The sequence below is a fragment of the Sapajus apella genome, unplaced genomic scaffold (assembly GCF_009761245.1).
Source record: "Sapajus apella isolate SASKATOON/1434 unplaced genomic scaffold, GSC_monkey_1.0 scaffold43, whole genome shotgun sequence".
In the NCBI taxonomy this organism is placed as follows: domain Eukaryota; kingdom Metazoa; phylum Chordata; class Mammalia; order Primates; family Cebidae; genus Sapajus; species Sapajus apella.
Window position 1 is genome coordinate 786,732 of NW_022436983.1, and position 26,386 is coordinate 813,117.

Genomic DNA, 26,386 nt, shown 5'->3' on the forward strand with positions numbered 1-26,386 from the left:
AGCCTCCGGAAGCGCACTGGGAGGCTCCCGCCGGCCTGGTCGCGGGAGGTGGGGGTGGGGCCGGGGGGCTCCGCCACCCCACCGAGGACTCCGTTTACATCATGCAAATTCTCTACCCCAGCCTGCCGGGGAGAGAAAGCCAGAAACCTCGAGACCAGCCAAGGGCCACCTCTCCGGAAATCCACCCGGGATTTTATTTTTTTTCTCCTGCAGAAAACGCTTTAGGATTGGCAGTTTAAACAAAACCTGTCTATTTGCATACCTTCGGTTTGCATGGATTTGTCTCGAAGTGAGCAACGCTGGGTAACCAGGCGAAAGTACAAGACGGTTGGCTCAGAATCTTAATGTTAGAAAACTGGAGACTGGGGGCAGGAGGGTGTCGACTCAAAGCTGTGTCTCAAAAACTGAGGCCCAGGTAAAAAGTTCTAAAACCTCGCAACACCCGGAGAAGTTGTGTCCCAGCCTCCCGCCTCGCCCCAAAATGCCAGGACTTCCTTCCTGAGCCAGGTGAAGTCACTGGCACCAGAGCGTGGACAGAACCCACAGCCGTCCAGAGGAAGGATCGCTGGGTGCCTCCTGCTTTGCATCAGTGCCTTGGTCCTGTCCAGTTCCTGAGTGGCACCGCAGGCCCGGAATGCCAAGGCAAACAGCCCTGCTGCAGCCACCGGGCTCCAGCCCCACCCCCTTCGGGGGCATGAAGTTAGAAAGCATTGGCTGCCGCCTTCTATTTAAGCAACTGGCCTCCTTAGGGGACACTGGTTGGCCATGCTGGGCGTGGGCGTGTGGCCAGGATGCTACTCCGCATAGCTCACCTGGCCGGCCTGCAGCTTTTGATTTCCTGCTGCCGGGCCTTTGCCTGCCACAGCATGGAGTCTTCTCCTGACTTCAGCCTCCCCGGGGATTACCTCCTGGGAGGCCTGTTCCCTCTCCATTCTGGCTGTCTGCAGGTCAGGCACAGACCCGAGGTGACCCTGTGTGACAGGTGAGTGAGGGAGTCAGAAGAGCCACACTTGGTGGGTGGGTCCCATGGCAATGGGGCCCCTCTGGCCGCCATCCTCAACTAGGACCTTGTCTCTCTACTTTTGCACCTTGAACTGTCCCCAGCCCTTGCCCATCAATCCACATGCCACCTAAGTGCTGGCTAGACCTTCCTGGACACTTCGGCCAGTTTCCAATTATTTCATTCTCGCTGTTAGAATGGGTTGTATTATAACTCCATTGAAGTCAGTTCCTGGCTTTGTACCATACCTAGATGGCAAGGCCTAAGCAAGGGCAGTCTTTTCCCTCTTCTATTTTCTCTCCACTCCTACCCATGTTCAAAGCTCGCTAGAGTCCCAGATGACTGTGAGGGGGAGACCCCATAAGTGCCAAGGCAGGAGTCAGGAGCCTCAGCCTATTGCCATATAGATAATGAAGAAGAATATAACTAGAGACGTAACTGTAGTATTCATAGATGATCTTATTCATTTGTGACCTTAGTTATTCCAATGTGAACTTATTCGTAGGTGATCTTAGTTCTTTTACTAATGCCTCTCAGGTCGCAAAGTGTGAACCTGGGGTGCCATTGTGAAAGGAATGACCCTAAGGCAAGATGCTTTAAGCCTCTGTCACGCCCCTGAAAGGGCTGCTGGAGGGCGCCTTGGCTACGCAGCGGGAAAGCACCCGCTGTTTTGCAGGCTTCGGAAGGAGATGTCAGAAATGTCCCCTTCCCAGGAGGAGTTAGGAGAAAAACCCCCTCCTCCAAGCTCTTGCAGTGGGCCTGACGGCTGTCAGGGACCCCCACAGACATCTGGGGGCTTAATTGTCTCTATGTGATGCCGTGCGTCATCGGTCACGTTCCACTTCTGCACCTGGTTCCTTTTTTCTTAGAAGAGATAATCAGTAAAAGTAATATAAATCTTAATGTCTTTGTTCTTTTCTGACAAGTATGGAAAAGTGCTGACGCATTCTGCTCCTTACCTCATCTGGGCAACTAGAAAGCCTTGGCTGGGCCCCCATCCCTGTGTCACGTGGTGTATTTGACCCGATCACTGACCACCAATGCCACGCCCTACCTACCCTGCCCTCAGCTTTATACGAAATAAAAGTCAGAGTGTGGGGACACTCGGGGCCACTGCAGGACTCCACGCTTTGGTTGGCAGTCCCTGGGCCCAGACTCTCTTTTCTCTATCTCTGTGTCTTGTGTCTTTTATTTCTATAGTTTCTTGTCTCCACACCAGCAGAGAGGGGCTCAAAGGACCCTGTATTGCTGGACCCTACAGATGACAAGTATGGTTCTCCATGGGGTGGGAAAGGAAGACACATCCCAGCAGATGCTTTAGGAGCTTAAAGATAAACTAGATTTAGAATGTGTCATTGCCTTATAATAAAAATAAAATAAAATAGAAATAAAAAGATAAACTAGATAGGGGCCAAGTGCAGTGGCTCATGCCTGTAATCCCAGCACTTTCAGAGGCCAGGTCGGGTGGATCATGAGGTCAGGAGATCGAGACCATCCTGGCCAACATGGTGAAACCCTGTCTCTACTAAAAATACAAAATTAGCCGGGCGTGGTGATACATGCCTGTAATCCCAGCTACTCAGGAGGCTGAGGCAGAAGAGTCATTTGAACCTGGGAGGCGAAGGTTGTGGTAAGCCAAGATTGCGCTGTTGCACTTCAGCCTGGGCAACAAGAGAAAACTCTGTCAAAAAAACAAAAAACAAAAACAAAAAAACTGGATACAGAGAACGGGCTGGGAAGAGAGGTTGGGTAGGGCAGGAGGAGGGAAGACGTGAAAACTGGCTTCAGATGCCTGAGGAACTGTCTCATACGGGAGGCACGAACCCTCCTTTGAGTGACTCAGGGTACAGAAGTGGTAGAAGCCATGGAAGACCCTTCTAACGAGCAAGAGGCTGGAAAGTGGAACAGGCTAGCACACTTTGTTGTTTGTTTGTTTATAGAGATGAGGTCTTGCTCCTCCCCCAGGCTGGAGTGTAGTGGTGCAATCATAGCTCACTGCAGCCTCACTTGGGCCTCACCCAGCCTCAAGTCATTCTCCTGCCCCAGCCTCCCAAGTACTTGGGACTACAGGCATGCACCACCACTTCTGGCTAATTTTTTTTTTTTTTTGAGACAGAGTTTCACACTGTCACCCAGGCTGTAGTGCAGTGGTACAATCTTGGCTCACTGCAATCTCCGCCTCCTGGGTTCAAGCAATTCTGCCTCAGCCTCATGAGTGTAGGGTCCAGCCCTATAGGGTCCTGTGAGCCCCTCTCTACAGGAGTAGAGATGAGAAACCATGGAAACAGAAGACACAAGACACCAAGAAAGAGAAAACACAGTTTGGGCCCAGGGGTCCACTGCCAACCAAAGCGCGGAGTCCGGCAGTGGCCCCAAGTGTCCGCACACTCTGACTTTTGTTGAGTACAAAGCAGGGGGCAGGGTAGGTAGGGCGAGGCATTGGTGGTCAGTGATAGGGTCAAGTACAGCACGTGTCATAGGGATGGGGGCCCAGGGCTTTCAAGTCCCTGAGATGAGGTAAGGAGTATAATGCGTCAGCACTTTTCCATACTTGTCAAGAAAGAATAAAGACATTAAGATTTATGTCACTTTCGGCCAGCATGGTGCCTCACGCCTGCAATCATAACACTTTGGAGTCCAAGGCGGGTGGATCACCTGAGGTTGGGAGTTCAAGACCAGCCTGACCAACATGATGAAATCCCGTCTTGGGAAAAAAAAAAAAGATTTACGTTACTTTTACTGATTATATCTTCTAAGAAAAAGAGGAACCAGGTGCAGAAGTGGTCATGAAAGTGGACATGGAACGTGACTGATGAAGCACAGCATCACATAGAGACAATTAAGCCCCTGGGTGTCTGCTGACAGCCGTCAGGCCCACCGCAAGAGCTTTGGAAAGCGGAGTTTTCTCCTAACTCCTCTGGGGAAGGAGATGTCTCGGCCATTTTAGATGTTTCCTTCCCTAGCTGGCTAAACGGCGGGCACTTTCCCAGCACTGGCGCTGCCGCACAGCCGAGGCGCCCTCCAGCAGCCCTTACACGGGTGTGACAAAGGGCTTAAAGCATCTTGCCTGAGTGTCACTTCTTTCACAGTGTCACCTTAGGTCCACACTTTGCAACCCGAGAAGCATTAGCAACATTAAAAGATTATAATGAGTATATATGTAAGTATCTATAGCTATGATAACCTATGTGATTATATTTCTAATTTCATCATTTATGTGGAAACAGGCTGAGGCTTCAGACCCTTGCCTCAGCACTTGCAGGGTCTCCCACCCGCACCAAGTAGCTGGTGCTACAGGCGTGCACTACCACGTCCAGCTAATTTTTTTGTATTTTTAGTAGAGACAGGGTTTCACCATGTTGGCCAGGATGGTCTCGATCTCTTGACCTTGTGATCCGCCCACCTCGGCCTCCCAAAGTGCTGGGATTACAGGCGTGAGCCACTGCACCTGGCTTTTTTTCTTTTTCTTTTTCTTTTTTTTTTTTTTTGAGATGGAGTTTCGCTCTTGTTGCCCAGGCTAGAATGCAATGGCACCGTCTCGGCTCACTGCTACCTCCGCCTCCCAGGTTCGAGCGATTCTCCTCCTGCCTCAGCCTCCCGAGTAGCTGGGATAACAGGCATGTACTACCATGTCCGGCTAATTTTGTATTTTTAGTAGAGATGGGGTATCTCCATGTTAGTCAGGCTGGTCTCAAACTGTCGACCTCAGGTAATCCACCTGCCTGAGCCTCCCAAAGTGCTAAGATTACAGGTGTGAGCCACTGTGCCCAGCTCCTGGCTAATTTTTTAATCTTTTGCGGAGAAGGCAGTTTCACTGTGTTGCTTAGGCTGGTCTCAAACTCCTGGTCTCAAGTGATTCTCCTGCCTGGGCCTCCCAAAGTGTTGGGATTACAGGTGAGCCACTGGGTCAGCCATTAAAGAAAATTATTTTTTGAGATGGGATCTCACTGTGTTGCCCAGGCTGATCTCCAACTCCTAGGCTCAAGCAATCCTCCATCCTCAGCCTCCTGAGTAGCTGGGACTACAGGCATGGGCCACTGCAATTCCTGCACTTTTGGGGGCTGAGGCAGGCAGACCACTTGAGGTCAGGAGTTCCAGACCAGCCTGGCCAACATGGTGAAACCCTGCCGCTACTAAAAATACAAAATTAGCTGGGCATGGTGGCTGGTGCCTGTACTCCCGGCTACTTGGGAGGCTGAGGCACAAGAATTGCCTGAACCCAGGATGTGGAGATTGCAGTGAGCCGAGATTGCAGTGAGCCGAGATTGCAGTGAGCCGAGATTGCAGTGAGCCGAGATTGCAGTGAGCCGAGATTGCAGTGAGCCAAGATTGCAGTGAGCCAAGATTGCAGTGAGCCGAGATCACGCCACTGCACTCCATCCTGGGCTGGTGTCTCCAGTGAGACTCAGCCTCAAAAAACACCCACAAAATTTTATTTTGATACAGAGTCTCTCTCTGTCGCCCAGGCTGGGGCTCATTAGTGTGATCTCGGCTCACTGCAACCTCTTCTTCCCGGGTTCAAGTGATACTCCAGCCTCGGCCTCTGGAGTAGCTGGGATCACAGGCATGTGCTACCACGCGCAGCTAATCTTTGTACTTTTGATAAAGGCTGGTTTTCACTGTGTTGGCCAGTCTGGTTTCAAACTCTTGGCCTCAAGTGATCCACCCACCTCAGCCTCCCAAAATGCTGGGATTACAGGTATAATCCACCGTGCCCAGCCTGTAGGTGCTTTTTACATGTGGCAAACATTTAAATCAATAGACTTGGGCTGGGTATGGTGACTCACACCAGTAATCCCAGCACTGTGGGAAGCTGAGGCGAGCAGATCACTTGAGGTCAGGAATTCCAGATCAGCCTGGCCAACATGGCAAAACCCTGTTTCTACTAAAAATACAAAAATTAGCCAAGTGTTGTGGCATATGTCTGTAGTCCCAGCTACTTGGGAGGCTGAGGTGGGAGGATCCTTTGAACCCGGGAGAAGGAGGTTGCAGTGAGCCAAGGTCGTACCACTGCACTCCAGCCTGGGTGACACAGAGAGACTCCGTCTCAAAAAAAAAAAAAAAAAAAAAAAAATCATTTGGGAGGCCAAGGCGGGTGGATCACTTGAGGTCAGGAATTCAAGACCAGCCTGGCCAACATGGTGAAACCACATCATCTTTACTAAAAATGGAAAAATTAGCCTGGCATAGTGGCATGTGCCTGTAATCCCAGCTACTCAGGAAACAGACAGGAGAATCACTTGAACCCGGAAGGCAGAGGTTCAGTGAGCTGAGATCATGCCACTGCACTCCAGCCTGGGTGACACAGTGAGACTCTGTCTCAAAAAAAAAAAAAAAAAAAAAAAAAAATTAATAGACTTTGTTAAGCAAATTGCTCTCCATAATGAGGGTGGGCCTCATCCCATAAATTGAAGACTTTAAAAGCCTGAGGTTACTGGACAAGGAGGGAATTCTGCCTCCAAATCGCCTTAGGACTGAAGAGCACGGTAACATCAATTCTTGACAGAATGTCCAATCTGCTGGCCTGCCCTGCAGAATTTGAGCTTGCCAGCCCTCACATGTGAGCCAATTTCTTTCTTTTTTTTTGAGATAGAGTTTTGCACTATTGCCAGACTGGACTGCAGTGGCACAATCTTGGTTCACTGCAACCTCCACCTCCCGGTTCAAGCAATTTTCCTGCCTCAGCCTCCCAAGTAGCTGGGATTACAGGTACATGCCACCATGCCCAGCTAATTTTTGTATTTTTAGTAGAGATGACTTTTCACCATTTTGGTCAGGCTGGTCTCAAACTACTGACCTTGTGATCCGACCACCTTGGCCTTCCAAAGTGCTGGGATTACAGACCTGAGCCACTGCGCCCGGCCAAGCCAATTTCTTAAACTAAATTTCTCTCTGTCTCTCTCTCTCTCTCTGGAGAACACTGACTTATATAGCAGGTTTCTCTGCTCTGGGACCTCAGGAACGTTTCGATGCTCACAGGCTTCTCCATCAGGGCCAGCTTGTTCCTCCTACTGAGCTTCAGAGCCCTTCTTGAAGTCGTGGTTTGGGAGACTGGACCAATGACCTCAGAGGTTCCCTTCTACCCCCAAGCCTGGGAGTCTGGAAGGCCAGAGGGTCTCAGTGGGGCCTTGTCCTTCTCAGCTGTCTCTGCTTGGCTTTTTCCACAGGCCCGGCACCTTCAATGATCACGGCTACCACCTCTTCCAGGCTATGAGGCTTGGGGTTGAGGAGATAAACAACTCCACGGCCCTGCTGCCCAACGTCACCCTGGGGTATCAGCTGTACGATGTGTGCTCAGACTCTGCCAATGTGTATGCCACGCTGAGAGTGCTCTCCCTGCAGGGGCCACACCACATAAAGCTCCAAGGAGACCTTCTCCAGTATTCCCCTAAGGTGCTGGCGGTGATTGGGACTGACAACACCAACCAGGCTGCCACCACAGCCGCCCTGCTGAGCCCTTTCCTGGTGCCCCTGGTAAGCTGGAGCCTCACACCTTGGCCCCTTTCCCTTCAGGCAAGTCTGGGCTGGGGCATGTCGGCAAGAGCTGCTGTCCCCACAAGGCTGCCTGCCCACTGGATCTCTCCGGTGGTCACTGCTCTTTAGTCACAAGTCAGGGGTCCCTGTCCAGCGTGGTTCCTGCCCCAGCCTTCCTTTCTTTCCAGGGCTGCTACCCGATCTCCCTGCCTCCACTCTCATGGGAAAACCCATTCTCCTTGGGAACTACTGCCATTCAGCTGCACCCCTGCTGCCCTCCACTCCCCTCCTCCCTCTGGAGGTTCCATCGCCTTTGTTAGGAATGGACACCCTGAACACACACTGTGGCTCACGCCTCTAGTCCCTTGGGGAGGCTAGGTAGATCTCTTGAGGCCAGGAGTTCCAGACCAGCCTGGTCAATATGGCGAAACCCCGTCTTTACTAAAAATACAAAAATTAGCTGGGCGTGGTGGTGCACAACTGTAATCCCAGCTACTCAGGAGGCTGAGGCAGGAAAATTGCTTGAACCTAGGAGATGGAGGTTGCAGTGACCTGAGATTGTACCACTGCACTCCAACCTGGGCAACAGAGTGAGACCTTGTCCCCCAATCCAAAAAAAAAGACTCCCTTTGCTTCCCACCCCATAGACTGCTCCACATCATCCCTGCCTCACCTGCCTGCCTTTCCTTCTTCCCTCCTGGCTCAGAGGTGCTGACATCCCTCCCCTTGCTGAGGCCAGTCCTGTCCCTGTGCTTATTCCTGTCCTGTACCTCGGGCCGTGGCCCCTCCTTGGCTTGTTTCCCCATGGGCTCCTGCCCATCCTGTGGTTGCCCTCATCCCTCTCCCTCCTCCAGGCCCTCTACTCTGAGCACTGACTCCTGACCCTTCCCATGGGAGCTTCCCACTGGCCTTACCCTCCCCTCATTGTCCCTCAGCCCCCCATTCTGCCCCCCTACTCTTGCTTTTTCTGTAACCTGGGGCACTTTCTAGGTCTTCAAATCCTACTTTGCAGTCCTTTATCTTAAGTGACGTCTTTGTGAATTTTTTTTTTTTTTTAAAGATGGGGTTTCACCATGATGGCCAGGCTGGTCTTGAACTCCTGACCTCAGGTGATCCACCCACCTTGGCCTCCAAAGTGCTTGGATTACAGGCGCGAGCCATCACACCCTGCTGAATTTTTTTTTTTCGAGACACAGTATAACTCTGTCGCCCAGCCTGGAGTGCAGTGGCGCAATGTCGGCTCACTGTAACCTCCAACTCCCAGGCTCAAGCAATCGTCCTACCTCATACTCCCAAGTAGCTGGGACCACAGGCACGTGCCACCATGCCTGGCTAATTTTTGTATTTTTTTTTTAGAAATGGGGGTCTCACATTGCTTTTGGCTAAGACCAAGTGTAGAGATAGGGGTGTCGCTATGTTGCCCAAGCTGGCCTCAAACTCCTGGGCTCAAGCAATCCACCTGCCTTGGCCTCCCAAAGTGGTGAGATTACAGGTGTGAGCCACTATGCCCTTTGGGACATTTTTGACCAGTCCTCCTATGAGAGTCTGCTTGGAATTTCTGCCCCCTTGGCCCCCTGTCCCCCCACCCCGGCTTTCACTTGCAGCCCTTCTCTCCTCTTGCCCCACCTCCTCTGAGAAGGCAGGTGATTCCCAGGAGCAGGCTTCACCCTCCTCTCCTTCCTGTTTCCTGTTCCCAGGCAGGCTGTGGGTTCATGGCTTAACCTCTCATCCTCAGGACCCTCTCCTCTGATTTGAGCCCCTGATGCTGGCCCAACATTGCCACATCATGGACCCATCAGGGCCCAGATTGACCTTACGTCCCTACACAACAAAAGCTTCTTTTTGGCCAGGCATGGTGGCTCATGTCTGTAATCCTAGCACTTTGGGAGGTTGAGGTGGGCAGATCACGAGGTCAGGAGTTGAAAACCAGCCTGGGCAATGTGGTGAATCCTCATCTTTACTGAAAATACAAAAATTAGCCAGGCGTGGTGGTTCACGCCTGTAATGTCAGCTATTCAGGAGGCTGAGGCAGGAGAATCGCTTGAGGGAGGCGGGGGTTGCAGTGAGCCACAGGGGTTTGCAGCCTGGGCAACAGAGCAAGACTCTGTCTCAGGAAAAAAAAAAAAAAATGCTAGTCCAAACATAGCACTTCTCTGCAGACACCCTTAGGGACTTCTTATGGCTTACGGCAGTGGTCCCCAACCTTTTTGGCATCAGGGATCTGGTTTTATGGAAGACAATTTTTCCAAGGACATGTGTGGGGAGGTAGGTTTCAGGATGATTCAAGTGCATTACATTTATTGTGCACTTTATTTATGTTATTACATTGTTTTGCATATATATATATATAATTTTTTTTTTGAGACAGAGTTTTGCTCTTGTTGCCCAGGCCGAAGTGCAATGGCACAATCTCTACCCCTACCTCCACCTCCTGGGTTCGGCAATTCTCCCGTGTCAGCCTCCTGAGTAGCTGGGATTACAGGCATGTGCCACCATGCCCAGCTAATTTTTTGTATTTTTTAGGAGAGACAGAGTTTCTCCATGTTGGTCAGGCTGGTCTTGGACTCCCAGCCTTAGGTGGTCCACCTGCCCGGGCCTCCCAAAGTGCTGGGATTACAGGCGTGAGCCACCATGCCTAGCCACATGTATATATTTTTTGAGATAGAGTCTTGCTCTGTCACCCAGGCTGGAATGTAGTGGCATGATCTCGGCTCGCTGCAACTCTGCCTCCTGGTTTCAAGCAATTTTCCTGCCTCAGCCTCCCGAGTAGCTGGTGGTGTTCGCCTGTAGTCCCAGCTACTCACACAATAATTTGTGTATTTTTTAGTAGAGATGGGGTTTCGCCATATTGGCCAGGCTTGTGTCAAACTCCTAACCTTGTGATCTGCCTGCCTCGGCCTCCCAAAGTGCTGGGATTACAGCCATGAGCCACTGCGCCCGGCCATAATATATTTATTTATTTATTTTGAGATGGAGTCTCCCTCTGTCACCCAGGCTGGAGTGCAGTGGGGTGATCTTGGCACACTGCAACCTCCATCTCTTAAGTTCAAGCAATTCTCTGCCTCAGCCTCCCGAGTAGCTGGGATTACAAGTGCCTGCCACCACGCCCAGCTAATTTTTGTATTTTTAGTAAAGACGGGATTTCACCATCTTGGCCAGGCTGGTCTTGAACTCCTGACCTCGTGATCTACCTTCCTTGGCCTCCCAAAGTGCTGGGATTACAGGTGTGAACCACCGTGCCCGGCCTATATATTAATATAATAAAATAATTATACAAATTACTATAATGTAGAATCAGTGGGAGCCCTGAGCTTGTTTTCCTGCAACTAGATAGTCCCATCTGGGGGTGATGGGAGACAGTGATAGATCATCAGACATTAGATTCTCATAAGGAGCGCGCAACCTAGATCCCTCACATGCACAGTTCACAGCGGGGTTTGAGCTCCTATGAGAATCTGATGCTGCTGCTGATTGGACAGGAGGGGAGCAGTTGTAAATACAGGTGAAGCTTCACTCACACACCAGCTGCTCACCTCCTGCTATGAGGCCCGGTTCCTAACAGGCCACTGACCTTAACTTCTACCCTGACCTACACATGCTTCTCTTCTTCCCTGCACACGGCCTCCAGCGGAAGTCCCTGAAAGTCCCTAAACACAAAGGACTATTTCACTCCTATGCAGGTTTTGTCTCCTTTGCTTAGAATGCATGCCCTCGGCCGAGCGCAGTGAGAGGATTATAGGCACTTTGGGAGGCCGAGGCGAGCGGATCACCTGAGGTTGGGAGTTCGAGACCAGCCTGACCAACATGGAGAAACCCCATGTCTACTAAAAATACAAAATTAGCTGGGCGTGGTGGCTCACGCCTGTAATTCCAGCACTTTGGGAGGCCGAGGCAGGTGGATCACGAGGTCAAGAGATCGAGACCATCCTGGTCAACATGGTGAAACCCCGTCTCTACTAAAAATACAAAAAATTAGCTGGGCATGGTGGCCTGTGCCTGTAATCCCAGCTACTCAGGAGGCTGAGGCAGGAGAATTGCCTGAACCCAGGAGGCGGAAGTTGCCGTGAGCCGAGATCGCGCCATTGCACTCCAGCCTGGGTAACAAGAGCGAAACTCCGTCTCAAAAAAAAAAAAAAATTAGCCAGGCATTGTGGCACATGCCTATAATCCCCGCTACTCTTGAGGCTGAGGCAGGAGAATTGCTTGAACCCGGGAGGTGGAGGTTGCAGTGGGCTGAGATCATGCCATTGCACTCCGGCCTGGGCAACAAAAGCAAAACTCCCATCTCCAAAAAAAAAAAAAAAAAAAAAATTTGTTTCCTAATCCTTTATCCTGGGGCAGATTCCCATTCCTCCCCCAGAACCCGCCCCTGTGGAGCCTTCGCAGGTGATCTGTAAGTTTCACAGGGTGAGTGGTGCTCTCCTGGTCTCCCCTCTCCCTGTATCCCCACACCCAGCACAGGACCAGGCACTGGGGGGCCTTCAGTGGAGATTGATGCCACTGAACTGGCTGAATGGGACCTCCCACAGATCAGCTATGCGGCCAGCAGCATGACGCTCAGCATGAAGCAGCAGTATCCCTCTTTCCTGCGCACCGTCCCCAGCGACAAGTACCAGGTGGAGACCATGGTGCTGCTGCTGCAGAGGTTCGGGTGGACCTGGATCTCTCTCGTTGGCAGCAGTGGCGACTATGGCCAGCTGGGGGTGCAGGCACTGGAGGACCAGGCCACTGTTCAGGGCATCTGCATTGCTTTCAAGGACATCGTGCCCTTCTCTGCCCGGGCGGGCGATGAGAGGATGCAGGACATGATGCACCACCTGGCCCGGGCCAGGGCCACCGTCGTGGTGGTTTTTTCCAGCCGGCAGCTGGCCAGGGTGTTCTTCGAGTCTGTGGTGCTGGCCAACCTGACTGGCAAGGTGTGGATCGCCTCAGAAGACTGGGCCATCTCCACTTACATCTCCAGGGTGCCCGGGATCCGGCACATTGGGACGGTGCTGGGTGTGGCCATCCAGCAGAGGATCATCCCTGGCCTGAAGGCGTTTGAAGAAGCCTATGCCTCGGCAGACAAGGGGGCCCCTAGGCCTTGCCCCAAGGGCTCTTGGTGCAGCAGCAATCAGCTCTGCAGAGAATGCCAAGCTTTCACAGCACATAGAATGCCCAGGCTCACAGCCTTCTCCATGAGTGCTGCCTACAACGCATACCAGGCTGTGTATGCGGTGGCCCATGGCCTCCACCAGCTCCTGGGCTGTGCTTCTGGAGCTTGTTCCAGGGACCAAGTCTACCCCTGGCAGGTAAGAGCACCTACCCCCAATACCCTGTATCAGAAAGAACTGCCAATCCTGAGACGAGCAGAGTGGGCACTCTCTGACCACCCTAAATGCCCAGGGGGATAAGTGCCAGTAACTTGAGGACTGCTTTTTTTTTTTTTTGATGGAGTCTCGCTCTGTCGCCCAGGCTGGAGTGCAGCGATGTGGTCTCGGCTCACTGTAACTTCCACCTCCTGGGTTCAAGTGCTTATCCTGTCTTGGCCTCCTGACTAGCTGGGATTACAGGCACACACCACCACACCTGGTTCATTTTTGTGTTTTTAGTATAGACGAGGTTTCTTGGCCAGGCTGGTCTCGAACTCCTGGCATCAACTGATCTGCCCGCTTCAGCCTCCCAAAGTGCTGGGATTACAGGTGTGAGCCACCACACCCTGCTGCTCTCTTCTCTTAGACAGATCCTTCCCTCTGATCCTTGCCTTCTCTCACCCACTGTGGTTTGGAAGTGTTAAGGGCTAAAACTGTCTGGAAAGAAGCCCTTTGTTAGAGGCCTCCCGTCAGGAAGTTGGTGGGAGTGTTGAGGGGCTTCCTAAAAAGGAAGGGAGCTCTGAGGAAGGGACTCGACCTTTCTGATGGGCTAAAACCACCAGTATGGAAACCCAGGAAGGCCCCAGGCCCTTGCTTCTGGGACCATGTGGGTCTGCGCTGTCTACCGTGGCTTCATGATAATGTGTTTCTTTCAGCTTTTGGAGCAGATCCAGAAGGTGAATTTCCTTCTACATGGGGACACTGTGATGTTTAATGACAACGGAAATCCCCTCAGTAGCTATAACGTAATTGCCTGGGAGTGGAATGGGCCCAAGTGGACCTTCACGGTTGTTGGCTCCTCCACGTGGTCTCCAGTTCAGCTAGACATAAATAAGACCAAAATCCAGTGGCACGGAAAGGACAACCAGGTAATGGGGATGTGGTCACTCACCAGGTGACTGCCTTATGGGCAGCCTAGAGCCTGGAGGTGATGCTGACACAGTGTACAGAGATTAGGAGGGGGACTCCAGGGGTCCAGCTGCCACCACTCTACCCATCCTGGCCAGGGAAGCAGAGAAGACACTCCATGAGAGCTAGCATGCAGATGCCCTTTGGTGGGAGTTCACACAAACAGGGACCCTACCCTAGGGGTGAGGCCCTGAGGGCAGATGCACAGAGATTCTGTTTTCTGTTCCACCTGTGAGCTGTCCTTTGACTTGAGCCCCTATATGTGGACCCTCTGGCTTCTTACAGGTGCCTAAGTCTGTGTGTTCCAGTGACTGTCTTGAAGGGCACCAGCGAGTGGTTATGGGTTTCCATCACTGTTGCTTTGAGTGTGTGCCCTGTGAGGCTGGGACCTTCCTCAACACGAGTGGTGAGTGAGCAAAGGAGCAGGCGAGCTACCCAGTACTGCCAGAGGCCAAAGGATGGATGGAAGACCCTCCCTTGGGCCCCCTGTGCACATGCCCTGCCCGAGAACCAGGGCCCCAGTCACTAGGTTGCCAGTTAGCTTCAGGTTGGAGGACACCTTTCACCAGACAGAATTCTGATTAAGAGAAAGAATTGGCTGTTGGGTGCAGTGGCTCATGCCTGTAATCCCAGCACTTTGGGAGGCCGAGGCGGGAGGATCGCTTGATGTTAGGAGTTTGAGACCAACCTGGCTAACATGGTAAAACCCCATATCTACCAAAAATATAAAAAATTAGCTGGGTGTGGTGGCACAAGCCTGTAATCGCAGCTACTTGGGAGCTGAGGCAGGAGGATCGCTTGAACCTGGGAGGAGGAGGTTGCAATGAGTCTAAATCGTGCCAGCCTGGGCGACAGATCGAGACTTCATCTCAAAGAAAAAAAAAGAGCTGGGCGCAGTGGCTCATGCCTGTAATCCCAGCACTTTGGGAGGCTGAGGTGGTCGGATCACTTGAGGTCAGGAGTTCCTGCCTGGCCAACACGGTGAAACCCTGTCTCTACTAAAAACACAAAAATTAGCCAGGTGTGGTGGTGGGTGCCTGTAATCCCAGCTACTGGGGAGTCTGAGGCAGGAGAATCTCTTGAATCTGGGCGGTTGCAGGTTGTGGTGAGCCAACACTGGGCCACTGCACTCCAGCCTGGGTGACAGAGTGACTCCATCTCGAAAAAAAAAAAAAGAAAAGAAAGAATTAGGCCAAATGAAAACCTTAGACTGAGGTGTGTCCTCTATTAGAGAGCTGTCATCACAACTCCTACAAATGCAATTGTATCCTGAATTCAACGTCTTTCTCTAAATGAATGTAACTATTGTTCCCTTTGTACCCTCTTATCCTACTGTCCCTTCTGTTGCCCATGCCAAAGACAGCTAGCTCCTTGAACAGCTTGACCTGGATCCAGATACTAGCATGTCTGCAGCAGAGCAAAAAACAGCATTCCCCATCCAGCAAAGAAAACTCAAGAACAGAGAGCAAATTAGATAGCTAAGGACTCATGTCCTTAGTTGGTGTCCAGGAGACATATTCTTTCCTTTCACCATCTCTGTAGGGATAGGAATACTTCCCTGCTGTTCTCAGAGGGTCAGGACTCAGAGAACCACAGAGCAGCAGCTCGGGAAAGTGGTTCATGGAAGTCCTGGAGAGAGAGAAATTAAAATGTCCTCCCTTTGCAGCAGGCTGCTCCCATTGGATCGTAACCTCTCTGATATGCGGGCAGAGCTACCAGGGTAAGGTCCACCCTAGGGTTTGCAAAACCGTCATGGGATCATGAGCCATGTAGAACTGACCTGGGTGTTTCCAGAGTCTGTAATTAACACAGGCATTTTGAGGAGATGCCTGGCCTCAGGCCCCACTCCTGGCCACCTCCGTCCCACTATGCCTGGCATAGCCTAGCTGCCCTGAAATAATTCTCCCTGCATCTTGCAGGCCCCTATTCCCTATTCCTACTCTGCTTATTTGGCTCTCAGGAACCCTCTTGGCCTTCCCTTTCAGACCTCTACAGATGCCAGCCTTGTGGGAAAGAAGAATGGGCACCCGACGGAAGCCAGACCTGCTTCCCACGAACTGTGGTGTTTTTGGCTTGGCATGAGCACACCTCTTGCGTGCTGCTGGCAGCGAACACGCTGTTGCTGCTGCTGCTGCTTGGGACTGCTGGCCTGTTTGCCTGGCACCTAGACACACCTGTGGTGAGGTCAGCAGGGGGCCGGCTGTGCTTTCTGATGCTGGGCTCCCTAGCAACAGGTAGTGGCAGCCTCTATGGCTTCTTTGGGGAGCCCACGTGGCCTGCATGCTTACTGCGCCAGGCCCTCTTTGCCCTTGGTTTCACCATCTTCCTGTCCTGCCTGACAGTTCGCTCCTTCCAACTAGTCATCATCTTCAAGTTTTCCACCAAGGTGCCTACATTCTACCATGCCTGGGTCCAAAACCACGGTGCCGGCCTGTTTGTGATGATCAGCTCAGCTGCCCAGCTGCTTATCTGCCTAACTTGGCTGGTGGTGTGGACCCCATTGCCCACTCGGGAATACCAGCGCTTCCCCCAGCTGGTGGTGCTTGAGTGCACAGAGGCCAATTCTCTGGGCTTCATCTTGGCCTTCCTCTACAATGGCCTCCTCTCCATCAGCGCCTTTGCCTGCAGCTACGTGGGCAAGGACTTGCCAGAGAACTACAACGAGGCCAAATGTGTCACTTTCAGCCTGCTCTTCAACTTCGTGTCCTGGATCGCCTTCTTCACCACGGCCAGCGTCTACGACGGCAAGTACCTGCCCGCAGTCAACATGCTGGCTGTGCTCAGCAGTCTGAGCAGTGGCTTCGGCGGGTATTTTCTGCCCAAGTGCTATGTAATCCTCTGCCGTCCAGACCTTAACAGCACAGAGCACTTCCAGGCCTCCATTCAGGACTACACGAGGCGCCGCAGCTCCACCTGACCAGTGGGTCAGCAGGCCTGAGGGTCGAAGGTCGAGCAGGCCGCGGGTGTCCGGGAAGCCTTTGGGCTCCTCAGTCTGGTGTTAGGACGTGTAAGCGCCCGGGAGAGCCCAGACCAGGCTCTGGGCTGCCAATAAAGAAGTGAAATGCGTATCTGGTTTCCTGTCGGGGGAGAGGGTGAGGTGTCGCCTATTGAAGTCTGAATCCAGAGCCTGGAAAAAGGCTGGGCGCCTAGCTTGACGTTGCTAGGCAACTCCGGAGGCGGGCCCGGCGCCGAAAGAACAGAGTTTGGCCTCGCCCCCGCATCCCATTGGCCGTTCTCTGCAGGGTCCCGCCCTAAGGGGCTGGAGCTAGAAACTCTCCGCTTCCGAGGCGCCCCTCCTGGCAGGCACGCTCTGACGTCACGTCCGGCGTGGAGACTGCGGCGTCTCCGCACGGTCGGCGGGGCACGCATTGCCCGGCAGTTGGTTCGTGGGCTGTGGAGGCGACGGAGTCGGGGGCTGGTGGGGCCGGCTCGGCCGGCTGAGGGAGCACCTGCCCGGGTGAGGAGGGTGCGGGGTGAGGGAGGGAGGGGCTGCGGGCTGCCGTGGCTGCCTTCCGCTCGGCCGCTCGGGACCTGTGGGCGCGGCGTGGGCTCCGCTCACCTGTCCGCGGCCGCCGCCCTCCACTTTCCAGGATCCTCTCGCTGTGCCGGGCCAGTTAGTTCGCGCTCATCCTGTGCCTCCTTTACCAAAACTTCGATTTTTTCCCACCAGGCCCCTCTTCACGACCCTGGACCCCCATCAGCATCCCCCCTGGCCAATCCAATATGGCCCCTGGCCCCAGGAGGCTCTCAGTGTGTTCCTGCCCTCCGCGTGCACCTCTCGCCCTGACCCAAGCCCTTGTGCTGATAAATTTGATTATTTGAGTAGAGGACAACTTCCCCTTTCTCTCTTTTCGACTCCAGGGTCTTTATCTTGCATACCCTCGCTTGGGCTGGCCAGGGTAGTCACTTCTGCCTCCCTGCCCTCCAGGCCATGGACGGCTCCTTCGTCCAGCACAGCGTGAGGGTTCTGCAGGAGCTCAACAAGCAGCGGGAGAAGGGCCAGTACTGCGACGCCACCCTGGACGTGGGGGGCCTGGTGTTTAAGGCGCACTGGAGCGTCCTTGCCTGCTGCAGCCACTTCTTCCAGAGCCTCTACGGGGATGGCTCAGGGGGCAGTGTCGTCCTCCCTGCTGGCTTCGCTGAGATCTTTGGCCTCTTGTTGGACTTTTTCTACACTGGTCACCTCGCCCTCACCTCAGGGAACCGGGATCAGGTGCTTCTGGCAGCCAGGGAGTTGCGAGTGCCAGAGGCCGTAGAGCTGTGCCAGAGCTTCAAGCCCAAAACTTCAGTGGGACAGGCATCAGGTGGCCAGAGTGGGCTGGGGCCCCCTGCCTCCCGGAATGTGAACAGCCACATCAAGGAGCCGACAGGCTTGGAAGAAGAGGAAGTTTCGAGGACTCTGGGTCTAGTCCCCAGGGATCAGGAGCCCAGAGGCAGTCATAGTCCTCAGAGGCCCCGGCTCCATTCCCCTGCTCAGAGTGAGAGCCCCTCCTCCTTATGTGGGAAACTCAAGCAGGCCCTGAAGGCTTGTCCCCCTGAGGACAAGGAACCTGAGGACTGCAAAGTGCCCCCAAGGCCCTTCCAGGCTGAAGGTGCCCAGCTGCAGGGCAGGAATAATGAGGTACTGTGCCCAGGGTACTGGGTCTGGGGAGGGAATAGAGGGAATAGACAATTTTTTGGTATAATAGGGACCCTGGGCCGCATATGGTGCATGATGGCTGACTCACGCCTGTAGTCCTAGCACTTTGGGAGGCCAAGGAGGATGGATCACTTGAGCTTGGGAGTTCCAGACTAGCCTGGGCAACATGGTGAGACCATATCTGTATAAAAAAAGCCCAAAATTAGGCCGGGCATGGTGGCTCACGCCTGTAGTCCTAGCACTTTGGGAGGCTGAGGTGGGTGAATCACCTGAGGTCAGGAGTTCAAAACCAGCCTGGCCGTCATGGTGAAACCCCATCTTTAAAAAAAAATAAAAATAAGAAAAAAAAAATTGGCCGGGCGCCGTGGCTCATGCCTGTAATCCCAGCACTTTGGGAGGCCGAGGCGGGTGGATCACGAGGTCAAGAGATCGAGACCATCTTGGTCAACATGGTGAAACCCCGTCTCTACTAAAATACAAAATATTAGCTGGGCATGGTGGCACGTGCCTGTAGTCCCAGATACTTGGGAGGCTGAGGCAGGAGAATTGCTTGAACCCAGGAGGCGGAGGTTGCGGTGAGCTGAGATTGCACCATTGCACTCCAGCCTGGGTAACAAGAGCGAAACTCCATCCCAAAAAAAAAAAAAATAAAAAAGCCGGCTGTGGTGGCACACACATACCAGTTGTCCTAGCTGCTCAGGAGGGTGAGGTGGGAGGATCACTTGAGCCCAGGAAGTAGAGGTTGCAGTGAGCTGATATCATGCCACTACCCTCCAGCCTAGGCAACCCTGTCTCAAAAAAAAAAAAAATGCCAGGCGTGGTGCCTCATGCCTGTAATCCCAACACTTTGGGAAGCCGAGGTGGGCAGATCACAAGGTCAGGAGTTTGAGACCAGCCTGGCCAATATGGTGAAACCACATCTCTACTGAAAATACAAGAAAAACTAGCCGGGCCGTGATGGCAGGCGCCTATAATCCCAGTTACTTGGGAGGCTGAGGCAGGAGAATGGTTTGAACCCGGGAGGCGAAGGTTGCAGTGAGCTGAGGTTGCGCCACTGCACTCTGGGCAACAGAGCGAGACTCCATCTCAAAAAAAAAAAAAAGTCTGGATCCCAAGACAATATCTGTTAACATGGGTTTGGAACAGGCTTTTTACAAACAAGGGAAGCTAGTGACCTCAGGCTGCCACCTTCCTGAAAGAAGTGGGCAGCATCAGGGTTACAGGTGTTTCCCCAGGGTGGTGTTTCCAGCCAAGCTTCCAGTTCCCCCCGAAACAGATCCACATTCCTCCAAATCCAAGATTCAGATGCTCTCTGCCCTGAGCCCCTGAAGGAACAGTCCCTGATGAAGGGACTTGGCAGGGTTGGAGTTTGGGATGGAAACGAGGCTGGGTCCCTACAACCCCCGTTGATTAATTTGGGACACCACCCCCTTCTGCTGTCTGTTTTGGTCTAGTGGGAAGTGGTGGTTCAAGTAGAGGACGACGGGGATGGCGATTACATGTCTGAGCCTGAGGCTGTGCTGACGAGGAGGAAGTCAGATGTAATCCTCAAGCCCTGTGCAGCCGAGCCAGCCCTGAGCACGGGCTCCCTAGCAGCTGAGCCTGCTGAGAACAGAAAAGGTACAGCGGCAGTCGAATGCCCCACATGTCATAAAAAGTTCCTCAGCAAATATTATCTAAAAGTCCACAACAGGTAAACGTTCTGTTTTTCTATTTTCTTTTCCTGTCTACCATTCCCATGTTGGGGGAGGGGTCCTGCGCTTCCCACACCTGGGTAAGGCAGAGGCCGGGGGATCCATCTCAGACCCACATAGTGCCTGGTCTTGGCACACCTCTGATGATCAAAAAGTTAGAGTCTGCTTTGGGTTGGCTCTTCCTTGCTCTCTTGTGAGTACTCTGCTTGGAGATGGGTTTGTGAACATCTTGTCAACAGGTTCCACCCATTGTGGACCTTGACCTCCAGCTGGCTTCTGCCAGCAGAGTGAGAGACCTGTGGCCCTTGTGTGAGAGCTGAGGCCTAGCCTTAGGTGTTTCTGAAGCCTGGCAGCCGGGGCTTTGGGCCACAATGCTGAGCCTTGGGTCAGTGTTACCTGTGTTCCAGGGAAGTGTTCACTCTGGGGTGTCAGTGGGGCATTCAAGTCCATTTGTGTAAAGCTTGTGTCCAGTAAGTCACCAGGAACTCTAGGGGCTGTTAAAAGTTTTATTTTTAATTTTAGTAGAGACAAGGTCTTGCTATGTTGCCCAGGCTGGTCTCAGACTCCTGGGCTCAAGCGATCCACCCACCCTGGCCTCCCAAAGTACTGAAATTACATATTTTTTTGAGATAGAGTCTCACTCCTTCACCAAGGTGGGAGTGCAGTGGTGCGATCTCAGCTCCCTGCAACCTCTACCTTCCGGGTTCAAGCGATTCTCCTGCCTTAGCCTCCTAAGTAGCTGAGACTATAGGCGTGTACCACCACGCCCGGATAATTTTTTGTATTTTTTAGTAGAGTCGGGGTTTCACCATACTGGCGAGGCTGGTCTTGAACTCCTGACTTCATGATCCACCTGCCTCAACCTCCCAAAGTTCTGGATTACAGGCATGAGCCACTGTGCACAGCCCCCAGGGGCTACTTTAACTTAAAATTAAAATTAAATAAAAATTCAGTTCCTTAGACATGTTAGCCAAATCTGAAGTGGTGAGGAACCACGTGGCTCCTGGTGGCTGAATTGGGTGGTGCTGACATAGCATATTTCTATCATTGTGGAGAATCCCCTTGGGCAGCACTGTTCCAGAGTCCCTGCAGGGCCTGTGGGGATGGCAGCCCTGTGAGCTGCCTTCCAGTCCTGCCACTCCCAGCTAAGACATCACTAGTCTATTATGGCGTATTTTCTTGCCAAGTCAGTTTGGGCCGCACGCTAGTAATCACCTGGAACGGGAGCAAGGGGGAGACCTGTTTGCTGTCCCTGTGCACTGTGCTAGGGGCAGCTGCTGCCAGTGGAATGTTGGGATAACCCCAGAGTGTCGGGGGTCCTGGGGCAGCCTGCGTGCTGCTGGATGCTCACTATCAGGCACTCTGCTGGGGTAAGATTGGGGTAGTTTCCATCCCTTTCTTGGGCTTCAGCTTGCTGGACTGGCCCTGAGAACTGGGGAGTGATGGCTTCATGAAGTCATTTTGATGGGGGTTGAGGAGAGTTGCTGCAGAGGCAGAGGTTGAGAGAAATGCTTGGCCCCTGGCTGGTGGGAGGAGCTGTGACAGGCTACACAGGGGCTCTGAGGTCCAGTTCGTTTAGTTCGTTCACTGAGCAGTCTACTAGGTGGCTAGCAAGGCTGTGTAGGTGTTAGAGATGCATTTAAGGGAACAAAACAAAGGCTCTTGTGCAGGCCACCTGCTTGCAGGGCAATGCAGATGACAGATAAGTCCATCTGCCTGCGGTAGATGGTGAGGAAGTGCTGTGGAAAACGAAAAAGCAAAGGCGGGCCAACGGGTCAGGAAGTAATGGGTTGGATTAGACTGTGATTTTAAGCAGCCAGGGTCTCAGGATGTTTACTGAGAAGGTGAGATTTGAGCAAAGACTCAAAGGAGGTGAGGAAGTTGACTAAGTGGGTGACTGGGGAGCATCTGGGCAGAGGGAAGAGCCAGGGCTCTGGGTTAGGAGGAGCCTGGCGGGGTGACAGGCAGTAAGGAGGCACATGCCTGACCCATGTGACCAGACGACACCCCGGGAGTGAAGCAGGCAAGGTGAGAAACACATTTTCTTCAGCATGAGCAAGAGTGAGCTGTACCCAGAGTGGGCAGCCGGCAGTATGCTTTCTATTGTTCCGGGTGGGGGGGACTTGTAGGTCTCCCAGGAGAAGCTGTTGCCGAGCTAGGTGGGACAGTGGAGTCAGGTGAGGCCATTAGATCTGGCCATGGGTTTGAAGCTCTGGAAAGACTATGCATCTTCGCCAGTAGTCAGGACCCAGGAACTGTTTCTGCCTTCAGACAGAATGCGGTCAGCAGGGCCTTCCCATCGGCCTCTGTGCTGGTCAGATCCGTGGCGGCCTCTTAGGACCTGTGTGAGCTTCTTGCCATGGCACCCTCCCTTGTGGAGAGTCTCCATGCTGGGTAGACTTCTGGGGTTACCCCTGCACCTTAACCAGCTGGTGTCATCTCAGAACACCTGTTCCCCTCAGAGGGGAGCCAGAGGGGACCCTGGGTGAGGGAGAGATGGGAAACCCTCTCAGCCCCCCCACCCCTGTGGCTTCTCCTGGCAGGAAACATACTGGGGAGAAACCCTTTGAGTGTCCCAAATGTGGGAAGTGTTACTTTCGGAAGGAGAACCTCCTGGAGCATGAAGCCCGGAATTGCATGAACCGCTCGGAACAGGTACTTGGGAGCTGGCCCAGGTACTTGTGGGCAGGGCACAGGCACATTGGCCTCTCTGTTTTTGTGCCGTCTGGGAAGGGCCCCAGGACACTGTCTGAGAGAGGTACTGTAAATTCAGGAAGCTGTGGGGTCCTTAGATGTCATCAAGTCCATGCCCTGGTATCGGGGACACAGGTCCTGAGGGCGGAAGGGACAGGCATAGGAGGGACTTTGTGGGAGGCATTTTGGATTTGCCTTCCTAGGCCCCTGGCCCACCCACCTTGGGCTTTGGAGAAGGGGAGTCTCCACAGAGGATGGCAGCTGGGAAAGGCCCCCTGGCCACCTCCCCACAACACCACTGCTGGCTGCTGTGTCAGGGCCAGGTGAAACCCAGACCCACTCTTCCTAGAGGCCTGTCAGCCGCCGCGGGGGCCAGGGACTGTGGGTGAGGCCACCTGGACCCTGCCCTCAATCTGTCTGGGCCTGAGAAGGGCCTGGTGTGCGATGGGCTTGCAGCATTCAGTGACGGTCAGGCCAGGCAGGTTACATGTTGCCCTCTCCCACCCTAGTGTCCCCACCCCTCAGGCAGACTCTTCCCAGCAGCGAGTGGAAGCCCAGGCAGAGGCTGCTGTTGCAGGCAGAGGCCCCCGCTGATGCTGGCCCCGCTTGCCCCTCACACTGCCAGGTCTTCACGTGCTCCGTGTGCCAGGACACATTCCGCCGGAGGATGGAGCTGCGGGTGCACATGGTGTCTCACACAGGGGAGATGCCCTATAAGGTCAGGCTTGGCCTGTCTCCAGGGCCAGGGGTGGGTAGTCCCAGGATCCCTTCTGCTGAGCCCTTTACATGGGTGGTATTGGGCACCTCCGTCATGGTAGCTGTCAGGGAGCCTGCCTTCCCTGCTGCCCAGTGCCCCTTTATCTGGGCAGGGCTGCTGGCTGCAGCCTCACCTCTAGGATCCTTATTGGGCCCTTGTTTCTTTCCATGGTGGACAGGCTCGGCATCCTCTGGGCAGCTGAGCCCTGAGGGCCCTCCCCGGCTCCATACTTCACACCAGATCAGGGGTCCTCCCTTGAGTTCCCGCCCTATAGCCTGAGGGTTGGTGGCAGGGTTTCATGGGTGCAGGCTGCCCTGGAGGTGACTGTGGGACTCTTTTTCAGTGTTCCTCCTGCTCCCAGCAGTTCATGCAGAAAAAGGACTTGCAGAGCCACATGATCAAGCTGCACGGAGCCCCCAAGCCCCACGCAGTAAGTGATAGGCAGGGCTGGGCATGCTTTGATGCTGGCATTGTAGCGGGAAATTAGAGATTTGGAGAGATTGATGGGGTTGCAGGAGGATTTTATTTAACATGATCATGGGCTTAGCGGAATTGCTTTTTAATTTTGTAAAGGACAAAGAAAATAGGGTGCCTTTTATGCACCTGGGTGGTACAGGATGCTGAAGGAGGAAGCAAATTTACAGAAGCCAGAACAAAGAGCAGTTAATTAACTTGTAATGTGTTTTGTGATGTACTTTACATTTGAAAAGTAACATTTTGAGAAACACATTTTCTTCAGCATGAGCAAGAGTGAGCTGTTTCCAAAGTGGGGTGTTGGCCATGAGCTTTCTGTTGTTCGGGGGAGGGGACTTGTGGGTATTCCAGGCAGCCCTGCCTTGCTCTCACCCTGGCCCTGGTGGCTCTGCCTGCCCGGTCTGCCCGCAGTGCCCCACCTGTGCCAAGTGCTTCCTGTCTCGGACAGAGCTGCAGCTGCACGAAGCTTTCAAGCACCGTGGGGAGAAGCTGTTTGTGTGTGAGGAGTGTGGGCACCGGGCCTCGAGTCGGAATGGCCTGCAGATGCACATCAAGGCCAAGCACAGGTGCGTGTCGCCCGTTCTGGGGCCCAGTCCTGCTGCCAGCCCAAGCTAGCACTGGGCAGGGAAGATAGAGTTTGCTGACATTTACACAGATGAGTATGTCCTTGGCCTCCACCTTGAATCTAGTGCCTAAAGACTTTCTGGGGTAGTGGGACCCAAGGGGCAAGCAGGTATGCCAGGCGGGAGAGGCTGGGGGGAGGTGTTTCAGGCTCAGATAACTCTGTGCCCAGGGCAGATTCTAAGTTTCCTTAGTTTCCTGTGACTTCTTGCTCGTAGATGCCCTTCTGCTCTGTGGGTGGAGGTGGTGCCCCTTTCCTGGCACTGCCCAAACCCTTTTTTCCACCAGTCATGTTCCTAGCTGTAGCAGAGCAAAGGGGCCACTTCTCTTGGTGATGGTCTCTGCCCCATGTCCCCACCCTAACAGGAATGAGAGGCCACATGTGTGTGAGTTCTGCAGCCATGCCTTCACCCAAAAGGCCAATCTCAACATGCACTTGCGCACACACACGGGCGAGAAGCCCTTCCAGTGCCACCTCTGTGGCAAGACCTTCCGCACCCAAGGTGAGATCCGCCCCACCCCGCCCCACCCCTCAGTCCTGCCTGTCCCCTCTCAGTCCTGCCCCTCCCCACCCAGTCCCGAAGCCAAAGCAGGCTGAGCTCCTGCCTTGTGCCCACAGCCAGCCTGGACAAGCACAACCGTACCCACACTGGTGAAAGGCCTTTCAGTTGCGAGTTCTGTGAGCAGCGCTTCACTGAGAAGGGGCCCCTCCTGAGGCACGTGGCTAGCCGCCACCAGGAGGGCCGGCCCCACTTCTGCCAAATCTGCGGCAAGACCTTCAAAGGTACCTGGGTGACCCTGGGGGAGCCATTTCCTGCTCACCCTAGTTGGAGGGTCTCTGAGGAGGAAACACTCCCTGCTTGCCAGTGAACCTCTTCTGTGCACTACATGTTAAGAGTTGAAAGTGGACCTGCTTTGACTGAAGGCAGGGTGTCCTGTGCAGTAGTGACTCTGGGTGGCACTGGAGAGCCTGGCAGGGCCTGTGCAGCACTTTTAAACCACTGGCCCACGTACAGCAGAAAGAACCCCCCCGCCAGCAGTTCAGCCACCTCCCTTGCTGCCTGTCCCAACCTCCTGCTGGGTTTGCTCGAGGGTCCCGGGGCTCCTGCACTATCCGCTCTGTGTTCTCCCTCCCACAGCCGTGGAGCAGCTGCGTGTGCACGTCAGACGGCACAAGGGGGTAAGGAAGTTCGAGTGCACCGAGTGCGGCTACAAGTTCACCCGACAGGTAGGCCAGGCCCTGGGCTCCTTCCCCTCCCCCGGGATCCCCCAAAGTCCTGAGCTCGCCCTCTCCGCCAGGCCCACCTGCGGAGGCACATGGAGATTCACGACCGGGTGGAGAACTACAACCCGCGGCAGCGCAAGCTCCGCAACCTCATCATCGAGGACGAGAAGATGGTGGTGGTGGCGCTGCAGCCGCCTGCCGAGCTGGAGGTGGGCTCGGCAGAGGTCATTGTGGAGTCCCTGGCCCAGGGTGGCCTGGCCCCCCAGCTCCCCGGCCAGAGACTATGTGCAGAGGAGAGTTTTGCCGGACCAGGCATCCTGGAGCCGTCCCTCATCATCACAGCTGCTGTCCCCGAGGACTGCGACACATAGCCCACTCTGGCCACCAGAGCCCACGTGGCCCCACCCCTCAATAAACCGTGTGGTTTTGATCTCGTGTATTTCAGCCTGACAATCTGTTCCCCAGTGTCCTGCATTTGGGGAAGGGCTGCTTTCCCATGCGTGCCCTCAGGACGGAGGGGTGCCTTGCTGGTCCTGTGTGGGTCTCAG

At 53.8% G+C, this 26,386-nt stretch overlaps 2 protein-coding genes across 4 annotated transcripts; both read left to right on the forward strand.

The window, feature by feature from the left end:
• The first annotated feature begins 30 nt into the window (after nucleotides 1-30).
• TAS1R1 (taste 1 receptor member 1) lies at nucleotides 31-16,800 on the forward strand. The gene is made up of 6 exons (XM_032300256.1): nucleotides 31-982; nucleotides 7,168-7,474; nucleotides 12,004-12,765; nucleotides 13,482-13,694; nucleotides 14,020-14,140; nucleotides 15,720-16,800. The coding sequence occupies exons 1-6, from the start codon at nucleotides 792-794 to the stop codon at nucleotides 16,649-16,651; spliced, it is 2,526 nt and encodes an 841-aa protein (XP_032156147.1). The 5' UTR covers nucleotides 31-791; the 3' UTR covers nucleotides 16,652-16,800.
• Nucleotides 16,801-17,011: 211 nt separating this feature from the next.
• Nucleotides 17,012-26,277, forward strand: ZBTB48 (zinc finger and BTB domain containing 48). 3 transcript variants are annotated; one of them, XM_032300252.1, is made up of 11 exons: nucleotides 17,012-17,109; nucleotides 17,596-18,355; nucleotides 19,828-20,066; nucleotides 22,611-22,722; nucleotides 23,387-23,509; nucleotides 23,862-23,948; nucleotides 24,404-24,558; nucleotides 24,980-25,116; nucleotides 25,233-25,397; nucleotides 25,753-25,841; nucleotides 25,913-26,277. In XM_032300252.1, the coding sequence occupies exons 2-11, from the start codon at nucleotides 17,666-17,668 to the stop codon at nucleotides 26,207-26,209; spliced, it is 2,094 nt and encodes a 697-aa protein (XP_032156143.1). In that variant the 5' UTR covers nucleotides 17,012-17,109; nucleotides 17,596-17,665; the 3' UTR covers nucleotides 26,210-26,277. The 3 variants fall into 3 exon arrangements, with proteins under 3 accessions (XP_032156143.1, XP_032156144.1, XP_032156142.1); XM_032300253.1 differs by having other exon boundaries at nucleotides 17,040-17,191; nucleotides 23,387-23,479; nucleotides 25,913-26,274; XM_032300251.1 differs by having other exon boundaries at nucleotides 17,048-17,191.
• The last annotated feature ends 109 nt before the right edge of the window (nucleotides 26,278-26,386 follow it).

Excerpts from the sequence above, each read along its gene's own strand:
- TAS1R1 (XM_032300256.1), top strand. The coding sequence starts at position 792 with ATGCTACTCCGCATAGCTCACCTGGCCGGCCTGCAGCTTTTGATTTCC. Across the intron at positions 13,695-14,019 it reads GGCACGGAAAGGACAACCAG|GTGCCTAAGTCTGTGTGTTC; the intron begins GTAATGGGGATG and ends GGCTTCTTACAG. Across the intron at positions 14,141-15,719 it reads GACCTTCCTCAACACGAGTG|ACCTCTACAGATGCCAGCCT; the intron begins GTGAGTGAGCAA and ends CTTCCCTTTCAG.
- ZBTB48 (XM_032300252.1), top strand. The coding sequence starts at position 17,666 with ATGGACGGCTCCTTCGTCCAGCACAGCGTGAGGGTTCTGCAGGAGCTC. Across the intron at positions 18,356-19,827 it reads TGCAGGGCAGGAATAATGAG|TGGGAAGTGGTGGTTCAAGT; the intron begins GTACTGTGCCCA and ends GTTTTGGTCTAG. Across the intron at positions 25,117-25,232 it reads CAAGACCTTCCGCACCCAAG|CCAGCCTGGACAAGCACAAC; the intron begins GTGAGATCCGCC and ends TTGTGCCCACAG.